The sequence below is a fragment of the Protopterus annectens genome, chromosome 6.part1, assembly GCF_019279795.1.
Source record: "Protopterus annectens isolate FY-2018-M chromosome 6.part1, PAN1.0, whole genome shotgun sequence".
Classification (NCBI taxonomy): domain Eukaryota; kingdom Metazoa; phylum Chordata; order Ceratodontiformes; family Protopteridae; genus Protopterus; species Protopterus annectens.
Window position 1 is genome coordinate 301757877 of NC_056738.1, and position 17971 is coordinate 301775847.

Sequence of the window (17971 nt, forward strand, 5' to 3'; positions counted from 1 at the left end):
GAATGATAAAAGGGTAGTCTCCTTGCAAAATCACTGTTATTTAAAATGTTACAATGTTTTTTTCTGCAATGTTTTTTATTTGATTATGTTAACAGTTTCAGATATTTCTTGTGCAATATTTTGATAAGGACATATTGAGGTTCCATATTCTATTATGTACTCAAAATCCTGATATATAAAATGTGTGTTTCTTCTTTCCACAAAGGTGGTTAGTTGAATTGCCTTTCTTACTGCTACGTTATTACTAATGTAACAGTACACATGTTGCTTAAGCAGTGGATTATTTACCAAAGATTAGAAAGGATGTCTGAAGACCTGAGATAATTAGTCATTTTACATCATTCAGCTACACGTAGTGTACATGGGAATTAATTATCAGAAATTTACATTAAGCATTCCCCAGAAAGAGGAGTCAGAGAACCTGAATTACTGTTGGGTACTCTAACACATTGTGCACCATATTGGTGATGGCTAATGGGTTAAGCATCTGACAAAACATGAGCACTACTCTTGGGTTTTGTGCGGTAAAGGAGAGAAAGGATTTCATGAAATAATGTACTTATTCTACCTTACATGCAACTTAAATTAAAAAGTATAATAATAAATAAACAAGTAAAAGAAAATAAATGGGAAAACAGCACTAAGGTACAATATGCCCATAACTGTACATGAAAAACAAACTAAATATGAGCGAGAAACCTTGTTATACTGATTCAGAACTATATAGACTCTAACTTTCATTTTTCATGTTTAACCATTAAATCATGTATTGTGCATATATACTTATTTATTTGTATAAACCTGAGGCTGTGATTATATAAATCTAGATTTAAGTGGTCATCAAAATAATTTTTGGCAGCCTTGTGTTCTGCTAAACCTGAGTCTGGTTTCTACTGACAGTATAGCTTTTACGTGCTCCTGCAATTAAACATGACTCATGTAAGGTTTAGCAACTGGTTTGCATCTTCTTGGGTTTCATAGTTGGCAGACTTAATGCAAGGATAGAAGAACTAGCTAATAATTTTCACTATTCTGCAATCTGTCTTCATTTGTATGCTACTCAGGTGTGAAGAATGGGGAAAGTTATTTATCTGATTTATGCAAATTATATCCCATAGGATAATCATTGTTTACTTACTTAACTATTATGTAATCCATAAACTAAATTATGATATTCCTCTAAATATAACTTAACTATTATGTAATCCATACACTAAATTATATTCCTCCAAACATGATTTAACTATTATGTAATCCATAAACTAAATTATATTCCTCCAAACATGACTTAACTTGTATGTAATCCATAAACTAAATTATGATATTCCTCCAAACATGACTTAACTATTATGTAATCCATAAACTAAATTATGATATTCCTCCAAACATGACTTAACTATTATGTAATCCATAAACTAAATTGTATTCCTCCAAACATGACTTAACTTGTATGTAATCCATAAACTAAATTGTATTCCTCCAAACATGACTTAACTTGTATGTAATCCATAAACTAAATTATGATATTCCTCCAAACATGGCTTAACTATTATGTAATCCATAAACTAAATTATGATATTCCTCCAAACATGACTTAACTATTATGTAATCCATAAACAAAATTATGATATTCCTCCAAACATGACTTAACTATTATGTAATCCATAAACTAAATTATATTCCTCCAAACATGACTTAACTATTATGTAATCCATAAACTAAATTATATTCCTCCAAACATGACTTAACTTGTATGTAATCCATAAACTAAATTATGATATTCCTCCAAACATGACTTAACTATTATGTAATCCATAAACTAAATGATGATATTCCTCCAAACATGACAACTATTATGTAATCCATAAACTCAATGATGATATTCCTCGAAACATGACTTAACTATTATGTAATCCATAAACTCAATTATGATATTCCTCCAAACATGATTTAACTATTATGTAATCCATAAACTAAATTATGATATTCCTCCAAACATGAGAAGAGGTTTGACCTTTGTGCAAAAGTTTGTGCAGCTATCTTCATGGCCTCTACATCCAAAAAGATAGAAGCCTAAAGGAAGCATTTATGAATGACAAGCAATTGAATAGAATATGTACACTAAAGAGATTTGGGAGACATTTCTACTCTCAGCTCATTCCTGGCCCTAAGCAATCCACAACATTGATTTTTTTACTATCTTTTTCAACAGTTTAAAAAAACATACATTCACTGCTTCATAAGCACATTATTTTGTTCACTATTTCTGCAGCAGCCTTGTCTCAAATGGACTAGCAATGGGACCAGCTTATATTTTAAGGGGTCTGCTACAAGTGTTGCTGTGCTATTTCCTTCTGATACACTTGCTTACAACCACTTACTCAAAAGGTCAAGTGCTGTCACTCCTACTAGCTCAATCTTACTTAAGTACTTAAGCATCCTAAAATCCAAACCTTCTAAAATGTATGGAACTACCAGAGCCTTACCAGTAACCCTTGAACTCCCACCTGGTTTCTAATCTGATTTCTCATACCCTAACCTTAAACCGCCACTTCCTCTCCTTAAACATAAAGTCCTCAATCACTCTCTAAACCTACAACTCAACCTCCATCCCAAAATTTCCAAATCGCCCCAACCCTAAACTCCCTTCCTGCTCCTTAAACATAAAACTACCATCTTCCTACTTAACCTTGAAATCTGTTTCCTGCCTCCTTCTCCCTAACCTTAAAATCACGGTCCTGTTCCATAATCCTAAATCCCCTTCCCAGTCACTGCTTTAATCTCCACACCAACTCCCTCTCCCTCCCTACAGCCAGATTTACCATGCTCATACTCAAATAATGTTCTCAGGTGAGGTACAGGAGCTGCTTGCCAGAACTCATACTCAGGTCTGAACATGAGCAGCAGCGTGTATGAGCTACAAGATGCTGGATTCTCTGGCTTCAAGACAGTGGTGCTTAAGAACCTGAGACTCACACACTTGTAGCAGAAACCATTTTAAAATGAGACTTTTGTTCCTTTGTTCTGCTAATGAATCCTAACCCCCCCATCACTTGCCATTAATTCCAATTACTTTGTCTTTGTCTTAATTCAAGAATAGGATGCATAGAATATTAAGCAAACAAGCTATATGAATACAGCTATGTAGACAAGAGAAAGCAATGCAATTTGCATGGGCATAATGAATGAAATTAGGCATGGCATGCATCTTCATTAAAGTTTGTGAGTTTTTTTATTAATTCTTGTGTAGTGTATCTAGTTGTGCTAAAAATGTTTGCACGTCACAGTATTAAGACCTAGAAATTATGAAATATTGAGAGAGACAGAGAGAGAGAGAGAGAGAGAGAGAGAGAGAGAAAGTTCTCTTGTCAATTATAAGACAATGATAATGTTAAGCCCAGAATGTTTTATATGTAGGTACTGTAAACATGAAAAAGAAATCAGAGCACATGGATAAAGAAATCCTGAAACCAAAAGACAAACTGCTTTTTCATGAAAATGTCCTTAACATTGTATAACCAAAGGATCTGTGACATTGGACTTAAATGTAAAAAAAAATTAAATTTATTTGTCCCTGTGTATCACTGTTTTGTTAAAAGCTCATGTTTATTGCTTAAATAGGTAATCATGGCTGAGTCTGAAATTAGTCAGTAGTGATCTATAGGTTCACAGGTTCATATGTGTTTACTAGTAATGACCACAAAGGCCTTTTTAAGCCTAGCCATTCATCCCATATCTCTGACAAGTTCTGGTACCCTTGATAAGTGTAAGCAGGGTTTTGGGAGTTGAAACATTTACAAGCAAATTTACAGGCTGCCTGGGTCCATCGGAGACACATGTGCCAAAACAGGGATGAATTTCATGTTCCCCATCCAATTGTCCAAGTTACTACAATGCACAAATGTAAAATAAATAAATCCACAAGTTGATAGTTTTTATTTTTTTTAATTTCATAAGACTTTACCTTCAGTCTTCTGGCTGCATAATTTTGTCAATTGTTATATAACACTTACAGCCCAATTTCTGGTCAGTATTTTGCTTGTAAGAATTTCTCAGCTGCCAAAGGGGGCTATAGTGCCTAAGACAATGGAGCACATTGTCACTTCTTTAGTGGTCACTGTAATGCTGACTTGTGTTCTGGCCATATTTATGAGTGTGAACAGACTATAAATAATGCCTGCCTCACAACAATTCCATAGATTTACTCTTTGATGATACTTAGATCAAATGACAAAATGATATGATGAAACTCTCAAATTAGTGTTTTACTTGTAGCAGTGCATGCATTGAAGCCTTGCACATTGATGTTCCCTAAGCAAAGAAATGACAATGGTGGGTGATTGGGGCACAAGGTTCCCACACCCCTCCCATGCAGGGAGATTACTTTATATAAACTGCCTGAGGTCATACAAGGTAGATTATGCATGTTTGATGAAAAGGGGAATTCCTGAAATGAGCTTTGATGAGAAATTGTTTAAATTCTCTCATAGACTCTGACTCATGTCATTTCATGTTATTACTGATAACCGTATCACAATATTGCAGATTATAACCAAAGGATGTGGTGCTGGTGATAACAAAGCAACTTATCTTAGAATTCCAGAAGGACAACCAAATTATATTAATTGTTCCACAATGGTCAAGCATGTAAAAAAATAACCACAAAGAACACAGGCACTTACCATCTGTAATATCATAACTGCTCACTGAAGATGCATCAGAGACTGGACCATTATTACTTGGGATGGATATTACTGATCGGGATTTGGACCATGCAATCCCACCTTCTTCTACATCAGAATTTTCAGTGAGCCTGAGGAAAACCTTTATAAATTTGGGAGGAGGACAGCAAAATAAACATTAATTAAAATAAAAAAACTAAAAGACAGTTTCTGAATGTTAATAAACATACACAAATAATGAAAATCTTTGAGGAAAGGGAATGTCTAAAGGTAAAAATTAAGTAATTACTATTATGTATGGAAATATTTGTTGTTAAATAACTAGCTATGAAATTTATAGTTTACTGTTTTTCAAACTTGAGCAGCACAGCATGTGCATGCGCGCATGTGTGTGTGTGTGTGTGTGTGTGTGTGTGTGTGTGTGTGTGTGTGTGTGTGTGTGTGTGTGTGTGCGCGCATACATTTTGCAATGGACTACTGCCTTGCCCAAGATTAGTATATCTGCCTTGTATCCACTGAATGCTGAGAAAGACTCCATCTGCCTTAAATGACTATGAAACTGGATTAAGCAGGATGGGCAAGAACCAGATTAATGCACACCAGTTTATAATATGTTTATGAAATATTCTTGCCACTTTCTGACCATGTCATTTTACCATGTTATTTTGACTAGCTTGTTTTAAGAAACAACACTGTAGTGTTACAGTAGATGGAACATCTGTGAACATTTTAATCTGTTTTGGTTCCTGTAGCACTCCGTTCTCAGACATAAGGAGACATTAACATGATTTAGTTGTATTTTACCATTCTGGAGTCTCTTCTACTACAAATTTCTAAATTAAAACCCAGAAAAAAGCAATCAAAAACAGGAAGAAGAAAATAATGAAATAATGAGTCAACAGGAAGGTGTGAAGTTTTGAGAATTAAAACAAATTTGTAAAGAAAGAATAATATTACAATATTATTTCTTAATTGTAAAACACACACACTACAACACAAACACAGACATCTCTCTATACATAATTTCCCATGTGAATTTGTTTGATGTGGGATTAACATTTGTTTGAAACTTAGGCAAGCTTTTGATTTATATGAGAATTTTCGACATTCAGAAGTTTTTGTTTCTCATTTGTGCTTTGCATTTTGCAACAAGACAAAATGTTAACTTTGTGATAGAGTTTTTCGTTTGATTTATCTGCCGAAATGTCAGGTACATATTTGTATAAGTTATGTTTGTGAATAAAATAAATAATAATGCTTAGGAGCAACCCAGCACGAAATAAAGTCTCCAGCTTCAATTAAATACCATTTAGACAGCAAAAGTATTAAAACATCCAAAGATAACTCGTTCTGGATAAAACCAAGTATCTTTTATTCAGGCACATGAAAATAGGTAAGCACTTTTGCCAAAAGGCTTCCTCAGACCATTTGTTAATATATATTATTTGAATATATAAGTGTTACAGCATAAAAAAGGCTAAAGAATCTCACAGTCATTTTAATAAACATGCACAGTTTAAAAATGGCTTGTGAAGCTCCTTGAGGTGAATAAAACTTCAGTTTAAACCACAGAAGTGATTTTAAGTGTAACAGTTCGAATTAAGCATGTAAAAAAAAAAAAAGCCAAAACAAACGTCTTGGAGCCTCACAGCCATTTTCTAAGTAAATACAGTAGCTGCATCACAACAGGTAAACCCACATTGAGTCTCCAGGCTCTTTTTACTTGTAAAAGTATAAATCAAATAAAATAAGCTATTTTTTTATAAACTAAGGCTTATTTATGTTAGTTATTAAGATAAGACATATATAACATTCAGCAGTAGTAAGAACATCCCACCATATTACAATATCAGACACTCAGTTTCATAAGCTAATAACTTAATATTGTTATAGAAACTTATTAAGAACTATATGATTATTTGTTATTTTCATTTAATATTGCCTGCTTATGATATTATTAAAGAGTTATTATTAGATGTTAACTAAAATCAAAATCTAATAATTAGATGAATAAAAGTCAACTTAGTTCATGTCCAATGTGAAAAGTCAGATTAATAACAGATGCAATTTCAGTCTTTTGCTTCTTTTTTGTGTCAAAGTATTTTTTCAGATGACCTCTAAGATATAATTGGAACAGTTCATGTCCTCAGAAGTGGAAATTAAACTGTTGTTTTTAATAAAAGCAGATGATTCGTCTAGACTGTTAAAGATTATTGGTCCATCAGAGAGATTAATTTTAATTCTTGCAGGATACATTATTTGAGTTTTAATGTTATTCTCGTTTAATAACTTTATAAGTGGCCAGCATTTTTCCTCCTTTCTAAAACTTTGGCAGAATACTCACTGTCAAACCTGATGTAGCTTTGATTAAATCTCAAAGGGGCATTTATCCATGCTGTCTTTAATACAAGTTCTTTATCCAGGTATGATTATGAATTTTATGACAAGTGATCTCTGTGTTGATGAGGAAGAAGTAGATGTTGGTTTTCCTATTGTTCTATGAGCTCTCTCAATACCATAAGATAAAACTTCTTGCAGTTTTAAAATTTCTGGGATCTAGGAGTTAAAAAAACATATAATGTCCTTGCCCACTGTTTTCTCAGGGAGATCAAATATCCTTATATTACACCTCATTTCCTGGTTTTCAAGGTCATCCAGTTTATTTTGTAACCATGTATTTTGTTTAAGAAGGGATTCAGTATGTAATTCTTCTTCTTTCAACCTCCCATCAATGTCAGTTAAAGCATTTTCTGTATCAGAGATTTTATTCTGATGTGGTTGTAATAGCTCCTTAAAAACTTCAGTTTGTTTCATGCTGTTTTGTGAAGGTTTTCTAGATTTTGAAAGTCATCTATTTTTAAAGACAATACTTGTAAAGTAGTGGCCACCTGCTGCAGTTCTTTTTTTCAATGCTGTATTTGCTTGAGAGTGCTTGGAGCTGTTCGTGATTCACCAGAAAAAAAAGTCTCTAATAATTTGACAGGAATTTCTCCGAATAGGATCATCAACTTTGGTAGTCTTGCAGTTTGAACTATTATTAATACATTTTGATAAGAATTACTAATATATTTTAACTGAATTCTTGTCTAAATATATAGTTTACAGAGCTCTGAACTGGTGCTGTTACCAGATGGCCATACTGGCTCCGCCCCCGATATGAAATATTTTATAAACATAAAGTACTACACTGCAAGTCAAAAACAGATATGCAACATCAGGAAGTGAAGAAAAGGAAGAGGAAGAATTTGTGACAGGAGAAAAAGAGGAAGAAAATGATAAGTCCATGCCGGGGGGGGGGGGGGTGGCACTTAAAGAGAATAAAAATAAAAAAAATGAAATAAGGATTCAAATAAAAGGGAAGGGATGACGGAGTTTTGGCATTATAGGCTTCAAATGATATTGCAGGTATGGTAGTGACTGAATGGTGTTAAAAATAAGTGTAGTTACAAAATATTTGTTAGATACAAGATGTGTAAAGGAAGAAAAAAAGAAAACAATTGAGACAATAGGGAGTAAAAATATTATATGGACAGTTCGGAGTGATATATATTCATGAAAAGGAATTTATTTCAAAAGTGAAGAGACTAGTGGTATGTGACATAACAAAAAGGGAAAATGTTTAAAGGTAATTGTAGTTTATGCATAAACCAAAAGATTATGTCTTAGTTCACCACATGACATCAGTTAATAGATTTAAAAGTCTCGTTCATCAGCTTATCTCTAATATTGTCCACAAACTGCACATTAGTACTCAAATATACAATGTATCAGTCACGATTTCTGCCACTGACTATTCAGAATAATTTGTTCTTTAATGCTGGGTACTCAGAACTGTGTGCCAAAATTTTGTAAAATGTAAGTAACTAAAATAATGTGTAAGATTGCTGATTCCAAATTACTATTTATTGCAGATGCTCTTGTTATAGTAAAAATAACATTTTTAATTTTATAATGGCTTCTGCCTGAAACACTCCCGCAGTATCTTATTAATATGCCCTTCGTTTACTAAGAGCTGTCTGCTACTAAGTCTTCCAAAATCTATTCCACATTATAAATGCCAAACTTCCAGCTGAGGAAAAAACAAAATGTCTCCAGCTGATCATAGCTCTGGAATTATATACATTGTCAGTACTCACACATTCATGTAATGCTCTGGCATTACATGCATTCTTTCTACTGACACATTCATCTAGCAATCTGGAATTACAGTCTACATATTTGTGTAGTGCCTGTCTGCTCTTTACCTTACAAATCTGTCATTTCCCAGCACTGATCAATTAGTTGCTGCGCTATTGGCACATCCTGGCATTCTGTTTCCTGAGCCAGTCTCATTGCCAGACCAGCTTCTGCTACAAGACTTGTTCTTACTGTTTGACTTAGATGTAATATGTTATGCATGGAAAATCTTCATTTATAAAATTTAGCACATATATCCATAGAGATCTGTTACCAGCTTGAATGGCATAATGATACAGTGGTTAACTTTACTGCCTCACAGCACTTAGGTCTCCAGTTTGATTCCAACAGAGGTGCCTTCTTTGCAGCATTGGCATGCCCTCCCCATGTCTATGTGGAATTTTGCTAGGTGCCCTGTTTTCCATTCACATCCTAAAGACATGTCATAGGGATATTGGAGTGCCTTCAAATTCCCAACAGGTGTGTGTGCCATGGATGCATGAATGTAGGTATATGTATAAGTGTACATGTGCAATTATCTATGTTTCCTATAGCACTCTGGCATCTTTTTTGGAGCAGTTATTCTGCTTTGCTTCCAAAGAGTTCTGGGATAGCTGCTTTCTCCAGTATGACTGCAAACTGGATTAAGCTGGTAATTAGAGAAGGAGTGAATGCACTAATGATCTTCAGCCTTCTTAGTTCTGGTCTGCTTTAAAAAGGTTGCCTCTAAATTAACAAAGATTGGCATTATACTCTTAATCTCGACTTCGTAGATTCATACTTACCTCTTCTTTCTCATCTCACAAAAATGCTTGACATATATGATATCTGAAGAGTTACAGCTCCTAGTACTTTCTCAAGTTTAAATATTTGTGCATTTTATATAATAACAAGCAAATAATTTTTTCAGACAATTTGTAAGTCTCTGAAGTGGCAAGCACAGTGTACAGGGCCGTATCCCCCATTATTTCAGTCTATATCCCCTAGACCCACCTTAGTAGCAATTTTCAGTTTCGTTCTCCCCTTCTTGCCTACAATTATCTTGCCAGTGGAGAATGCAAAATACATACTCACTTATCTGGGCTTCCTCATAGATAGGTTTTTGGACAAATTCCTGAGGAGTGGCTCAGTGTGTGCATAGTCTCAAAGGCAATCATTGCCCCTCCCCACCAAACTTCCAGCTAGGAACTATTATGTTTTAGGTTTCCTGATGTTCACTCAGCCCCCTGTCTGACCAATCAGCTGAGGGCAACGGTTTTGTAATACCTGGCCCAGAAAACGTGGCATTTTTAAAAGTAGTCTCACTCCTCCTCAAGCCCCAAATGCTGTATGCTTGCCAAATAAGTCAAATTGAATTTTTACTACTATTTTAATCAATAATTGTGCTAACAGTACTGGAATATCAGATTATTTTTGCTTCTATAACTCAGTTTCATATCAGTAGTCTCCATGCTGTACATCTGCACATTTAACCATTGTGCGGAGAATCGGCAGTGCAGTTGCAATTACAGCATTCTTCTGCTGTAGCGTTTACTGCCATTAAAGTAACTATCCATGATTTTAATGTGTTTTTAATGCTCAGACCTGCCTGCTGTCTTTTATTTTGAATTAATACCACTTTTGGAAGATAAATTGTTATACTGCCTTATAAGTAAAAGTGAGCCATTTTGTGCTATAGAATTACTGCAATTTGCTTTGTTAACTGTGTATATGTGTGATGTTAAATGTATTTAGTGCTTAGACCTCCCTGTGCCATTTAATTTATGCCTTCTTGGTTGGGAAATTGCTAGCTTTGCTGTTAGTGCAAAAGGAGCTGTATTGTGCTATAATCGGAACTTGACTTTGCGCGATAGCAGCTTTTTGTATATGTTAAACTGAAGCTCCTTAATCAAGGTTTAGTGTGTTATTTGTGTCAACAATTTGTTATACCTACCGCTTACTCTATAAGCATTTAATTGAAAGCCTTTAGATTTATTTGTTCTTCAAGTGATACAGTAGAAGTTGAGCTCAGATTTGTAAAGACCTCCCTAGTCAACCTGTCCCTCAGCCGCTTTAATAATATTACAGCTGTGCTCATTTAATTGGCTGATTTAATAATATTACAGCTGTGCCCATATAATTTTGCAAAACTGAAAATAAGCTACATTCTGCTTAATACATAGTATATAGGGCTGCCCAGTTTCCGACCTTTGTTCAATCACCATAGTGTTGCTAATTGACACTGCTAATGCTCGGCATTGTTTCTTTCTGCTCGAGTAACTGCCTAAACTAAAGTGCTATGGCTCTAACTAAGATCTTTTTTATTCCTTCCTTATCCTTAACTGATTTTTGCTCTCTCTCTCTCCCTGTTCTCTTCCACAGATAGCATCATTTAAACAAACAGTGCTTTCCCTGCAGCCTAGCTTCCTAAGACATGGGAACACAGATCCTCTCCTGGAAAGACTTCCTTCTGATTTCAGCGGTGACAACAACAAATAGTAAAATAAAAATAGAACCTGTACGTGCATTTTCTATGATAACAGGTAAACCATTTTTGACAGTTTGTAAGTCTCTGCAGTGGCAAGTACAGTATACAGGGCCATATCCCCTCCCCCTTATTTCAGTCTATACCCTCTAGACCCACATTAGTAGCAATTTTCGGTTTCAGCTTTCCCTTTTTGCCTACAATTATCTGGCCAGTAGAGACAGTGAAATACATACTTCTCTGGGATTCCTCACAGATAGGTTTTTTGACAAATTCCTGAGGACTGGCTCTACCTGCTCTGTTTGCCTTTTGGGCTCACTTTGCTCCCTTACCTTGCCCCCTATTTCCACCCACCCCCACTATTCCTACTTTTATTCTAACCAGTGCCCCACCCCCCAGCTCCATCCAACCAATCAATCCTCCTCCTCCCCTATTCCCTCCCCCTCTCTTCTATACACTCTTAATTTACATTACTCATTCACATCCCCCCTACCTAGTCCTACTAGCAAATCTCAACCTAATTGATCCACAACCTTACCACAATGCTTCCTACGGTACTCCAAACCCCCATACTCACTTAACCCTCTTAATGCTTTTAATCCCCCTATACCTTTCAACCTCCTGCACTAATAACCAACTCCCTCCTCCTTTTGCATATACCTCCAAAACTCTAACTTACAACCCATATCCCCATCAAGCTACCAAACACCCCTTCTCCATCTCACCTCCTCTGTATTAGCCCTCTCCAATCCACCTTTTTAAAATGAAAGTGATCCCAACTACAGTAAACCACATATAACAAAATGAATAATACACTTTTAAGATTACCTTAAAACCAAACAAAAAACACTAAGACTTTCCCCTTCCAACTTCGTCTTCCTAGCAGGGGATATTCAACCTAACCCTGGACCTGTTTCCTCCCCAGACAACAATACCCTTCACTCAAATCATCCCTCCCCCCAAAAAACCCTTAAACTTCTCACTATCAACAGCCAGAGTCTCTATAACAAAATATCTCACTTTCATGCTTGGCTGAGCCTCAACCAACCTGACATAGTCGCCATCTCTGGGACATGGCTCAAGCCCCATGTTTCTGACTCTGAAATTCTACCTTCTGGATTCCAGGTTCTTAGGTGTGACTGCACAAATAGAAAAGTTGGATGTGTCACCCTTTTCTACTCCAACCTTCTCTCCATAATCCCCTTCCCACATCCCATTCCTCAGTTAAGTAAAGCAGAGCTAGTAGCAGGCCTACTGCAAATGAACAATGACAAAAGCCTATGCCTTAAAGCCATATATATTCCACCAGGGAATAACACCCCAATCCTGGGAGATATTTTATTATGGGCATCAACAAAAATAAACCTTGAAACTTATATACTAGGGGACATAAACATAGATTGGAATAAAATGAATACCTCTATACCTTCCCTTTCTATCAACTTGTTCAACTTTACCCAAATAATCCACTCCATTACCAGGCCTAACAAAACAAAACCCCCAGGGTCCACTCTTGAATGGATCCCAGTCTCCCATCCAAACAAAATTTCCAACTCTGGAACCCTCCCCAACTCCATTAGTGACCACCTCCCAGCTTTCATTCACCAGTCAACCCCTCCCGCATCAACTTCAATAGGTACACACACGTAACCTCAGTAACTTTGACCCCCAAATTTTCTCAAACTGCCTCAAACAAATAAATTGGAATATTTTAAAATCTCTTCCATTTGACAATGCTCCTGACTTTTTTAACCCAACTTTCCTAAATACTCTAAATTCCCTAACCCCTTCAAGAACTAAAAGAATAAAAACCAATACTGCCCCCTGGCTTACTAAAGATACCAAGCAAATAATGTGCCAAAGAGACAAAGCATAGAAACTTTACCAAAAAGACAAACTCACAGATACCCTACTTCAATAACCGTAACCTCGCAAAAAAAACAAATTATCAGAGACAAAAAGTCATACTATATCAAACTCCAGTCCACTCACTCAAAAAACCCAAGACTATTCTACAACACTATCAATTCACTTCTCACCCCAGGCACCAAAAACAATCCCTGCCCAGACCCAAGCAAATCTGATCTAGAAATAGCCTCCACTTTTAACTCCTTTTTTATTAACACAATATCAGAACTAACCAAGACTGTTCCTAAGAATAACCTCCCCAACATACTACATCTCCCATGCCTCCGCCCCCTCCCCGATCTCTGACTCTAAACCTCCCCCCATTTGAGCTTAAACCCATATCTACTAACCTCATAAAAAGACTTCTGTCTAAACTAAAACCCTGCTCCAATGCCCCTGACAACATTCCCTCCTTCTTTCTTAAGTCTGCTGCTGATGGGATCGTACTACCTATTAGCATTTCAGTTAACAGATCCTTACAGGTGTCCTATGTCCCCAAACTCTGGCAATCAGCTTATATTCTCCCCCGCCACAAAGGTGGCAAAAACACTAATATCTCCAATTTCCACCCTATAGCTATCCTCTCCTCAATCTCTAAGATCCTAGAGAAATGTATCCACCTCCTACTTATGCCTTTCTTAACTGAAAATAAGCTTCTTACTCCTACCCAGCATGGATTCAGACCTGGCCATAGCACTATAACAGCTCTTCTCTCTTTTCTAGACACAGTCAGTCAAGCCTGTGATTCTGGGAACATAGTATCAACTGTACTGTTAGATCTTGCCAAGGCATTTTATACTGTCTCCCATACCCATCTTCTGAGTCACCTTTCTAACCTACATCTCTCCCGAAAAAATCTATCCTGGTTCTCAAGTACTTATCTGACAGATTTCAGGCTGTCAAATGGTGAAAAGGTACCGCTCCCTTTCTTCAGACTCCCACAGGGGTACCCCAGGGATCTATTCTTGGCTCTGTGTTGCTTATCAATACATTTCACTTGGCCATTCCCAATGCCAAAATTATACAATATGCAGATGACTCTAACTTAGTCTGCTCTGCCACCAACTTCCCTGATCTTTTAGCCAAAACTCAGACTGCTTTTTCAACCACAGAAAACTGGATGCTCCATAGCCACCTTTCTCTGAATGCTAACAAATCTAAAATCTTAATATTCCCTCTCTCTAAATCCTTTCCTCTTGATAAAAGCTTCTTTCAAGTCCTCAGCCACAATAACTCTCCTATCGAAGTTGTTCCTTTCGCCAAACTTCTCAGTGTTACTATAGATGAACACCTCAAATTTTGACACCCATATACAGCTAAACACAAAAAAACCCCACCAAATACTTGGCTTGCTATACAGAAACAACCCCTTCCTCTCCCCTTCCACCAGACATGCACTTGCCTCCACCTACCTACTCCCCTGCCTAATGAATGGGGCCCCCTTGCTAACCAATCTATCCTTAGCCACCTCTTCTAAACTTGAAAATTGCTACAATAAAATTTCTAAATTTGTCACTAAATCCAAACACTCTTCCCATCACTGCATTGCCTTCCATTCTCTAAACTGGCTAGAACTCCCTAACTATTTGGACTTCTTCCAACTTACCACAGCCCATAGACTAATTTTCAACCCCAACTCATGCCCCACACTCGCTAACATCCTACCCCTATACATCCCAAAGAGAACACTTAGATATGAACACCGAAACTTAATTACAGTCCATAAACACAAAAGACCCACAGGTCAACTTCTCTCTTTTTCCCTAGCCAGAAAATGGAATGCGCTCCCCCTCCCTAAGGACAATACAAAATAAAGATAACTTTAAAACTAAGCTCCACTTCTACCTCTCCTCCAAATGGAAATGTAACTGCATTCTACCCACCTTGTTCTCCTATCTCTAACTCTAGCGCCTCTTAGTTACTATTATTAGGGGTCAAGCTCATTACCTGCGAAGCCTCAGATTATTTTTGATTTAAGCAAATATTACATACAATGTTCTTCTTTCTTTCTTTCTTTTGCACATGTATTCTATTTTGAATCTAGCTTGTTTATAATATGGCTGCAATTTTTGTATTGCATTTGTATTTGTAATTTTGTAACTTTGTACTGCGGAGCTTTTCTCCTCAGGCCTCCATTGAAAACGAGCTCACTGGGCCCAGTGGACCTCCCCAGTTATTAAACTGGAAATAAATAAATAAATAAAATGTTATAGCTGCTTTTTTCAGGCATGATCACACAGTATAGAATTTCCTTTCTTTTTCTTCTGTCAGATACTTTTCTACTAAAGCTTTTCATAAAACTTCCCACTTTCTCACCTTTTCACTATCTCCAATGTTGTTACGCAACATCCATTTGATAAGATGATCTGCTTTTTCTCTTTTCTTCTTAGCCATCTTCTTTCACTCCATTTTATCTTAATAATTTCTTATGGAGTTATACAGTGTTATGCCCAAGTATGCTACATACATTCCACAAATGCACTGCTGACTTTCTATCACTTCTTGAATTACTACAGACATTCATGACTTCAGTTACTCCCTCCACAATTAACAACATGGGTAGACTATGCATCTTTGATGTTCTTTACAAATATGAGGAGCCTCTTATTCATTTTCTGCATTTGTTTTTCTTCTAGCATACACATCCAGCTAGTGAAAATATGATGCCATGCTGTACAGTCTTTATTTTCTGTTATTATACCATTATTTGTCTGCTGATATTCTAATTTACTGATGTTATGAATAATACATTATTTGTCTGTTGATATTCTAATTTACTGATGTTATGAATAATGCATTTACCAGTTTTGTCATGCAATTGATTTAGTCATTGTACTCACCTGGACTGAGCCTAACGCACACATTTTGTGAAGTGTGCTTTACCAAAAGCAGACAAATATATAAATGAAAGAATTTTTGACACTAGCAATACACTAGAAAATTTACTAAACTCCACCTTGAATCCTGACACCATCTTATTGTACTATAGGGTATAAAATTCATCTTATCTACACATTCTACATCCCTTATCTTAAAGATTTCTAAGATTAAAGGAACTCTTGTAAAGCTATCTTTCCCCAAAACCATGCTGATTCATTTCTGGCATTCAGCTACAGTTGTCTGTATACCTATGAAATAAGATCAGAAAAACAAACAATCTGATTGGGTAGCAAGGCTGTGCAAATATGTTCAAGGCTCACATAAAATTCCCCCTATGGGGAAGCTGTAGGTACCAAGCAGTGGATTATGGAAGTAAGGAGTCAATGCCTGCTCACTGGGGAGGGAAGGAGCCTCCCTGGCTTATTGCAACAGCAGTGTGAAGAGTCTGCTGTGCTTGGTGCTGTAAGTGAGGTGCCACTTGGTTAGGAGGCTGGGCATGGGCAGAAGTGCTCATGCACCTCCGAAAGGCAGTCTTTGCACAGCTCGCAAGGCTGCCATGGTGCAGTGGGTTAGGACATGCTCCACATAAAGCAAAGTATTTCTCTTACACTATTTAAATGTAGTCTGGATGAATGGATGGTAACTGCAAATTCACCCCTGGTTTAACACCCTTGTACCTCATGCATAAGGGTATTATGCAAATGTTTTAGTCTCTGGCTTACTCATACTGACATATAAGGATTAAAACCTTTATGGAAATGTAAGGCTAGGCATCTAAATATTCTATGAATCTGTAACACCAAACAAGCTCCTTTCATCTCCTCTCCTGCTCCTGTCATGGGTCAGGTAGATCCCTGGGAAGTTTAAGACTGGCACAGTAGACCTGGTAAAATGAGGAAATGAACTTGTGGCAGCTGATGGCTGGGAGCTAAAAAAAAAATGAAAGATGCCATTCCATAAGTGTAATAACACAGGCTGGACTGTGTAAAAATATTTATTATTATGTACCCAAGCGTTAAGGCCATCGGTCACTACTGGGATTATGCTGTAGATTACCCTGCAAGTCTTGTACTGTTTGTTCACAATTCAGAATGGACTAATACTTAAGTGTGTGTGTGTGTCTGTGTGTGTGTGTGCTATATTTGTATTTGTATTTATATAATTCATTCCCTGGCCAAAGCCTTTACAATGCTATCAGATTTGTTTTCCTGTAAGCAAAATGGATTCTATCAATGTCATAAACAGTACCTGTATATCCTTTGTCAAGCTTTCTAACTGCTCAACAACTGTCTTGTTCCATCTCCTGCTGCATAACAACATTTTATGGACATCAGTAAGGAATTTAGCTCCATACACCACTGCTGTCTTCAGGAATGTATGCATTTGGACTGACTATCACTTCTGCATAACATTAATTTTTCATCTCTTTCTATTGTAGCATCCTAAAAACATATATTTTTTATTATGGTTATGTAATTCAGAAACTAACCCTGTGTTTCTTTTAATAATTAGATTATTGGAGCTGGAATTAAGTTTAAGTCACACCAGCAAAAGGCTTTTTATGGGGACCCAGGTATTGGATAAGCAAAAAAGTAAGAAATGGTCTAATAAATGCTTGTAATCAGCCTCTAGTATGTAATATACTCACTCTCATTTTGATCTTTCCTTTACAAGAACAGCACAAACACAGCATTTAAAGCACAGGTAAGCACTGCCAGATGTTCTAATTGGATGGGGATCATATGTGGAAAGTAACATTGGGACCTAGTGTAGTCCTTCCTACTCTGCAAAAACTCATTCTAACAGATGATGAAACTGTACTGTAACTTGAGAGCCATTACCTCTTCAAGGGTTGTATCAG

The 17971-nt window shown here is 36.4% G+C and overlaps 1 protein-coding gene across 1 annotated transcript in view; it reads right to left on the bottom strand.

Annotated features, from left to right (window-relative positions):
* The window catches only part of ABCA12 (ATP binding cassette subfamily A member 12), a 793480-nt gene that overhangs the window by 232061 nt on the left and 543448 nt on the right, over window positions 1-17971 (bottom strand). The window contains exons 52-53 of the mRNA XM_044075367.1: window positions 17952-17971; window positions 4683-4824 (exon numbers count right to left, since the gene is read on the bottom strand). The exon at window positions 17952-17971 is cut by the window's right edge and continues 217 nt beyond it. Of these exons, the coding sequence (XP_043931302.1) occupies window positions 4683-4824; window positions 17952-17971 (162 nt within the window). The remainder of the gene's footprint in view (window positions 1-4682; window positions 4825-17951) is intronic.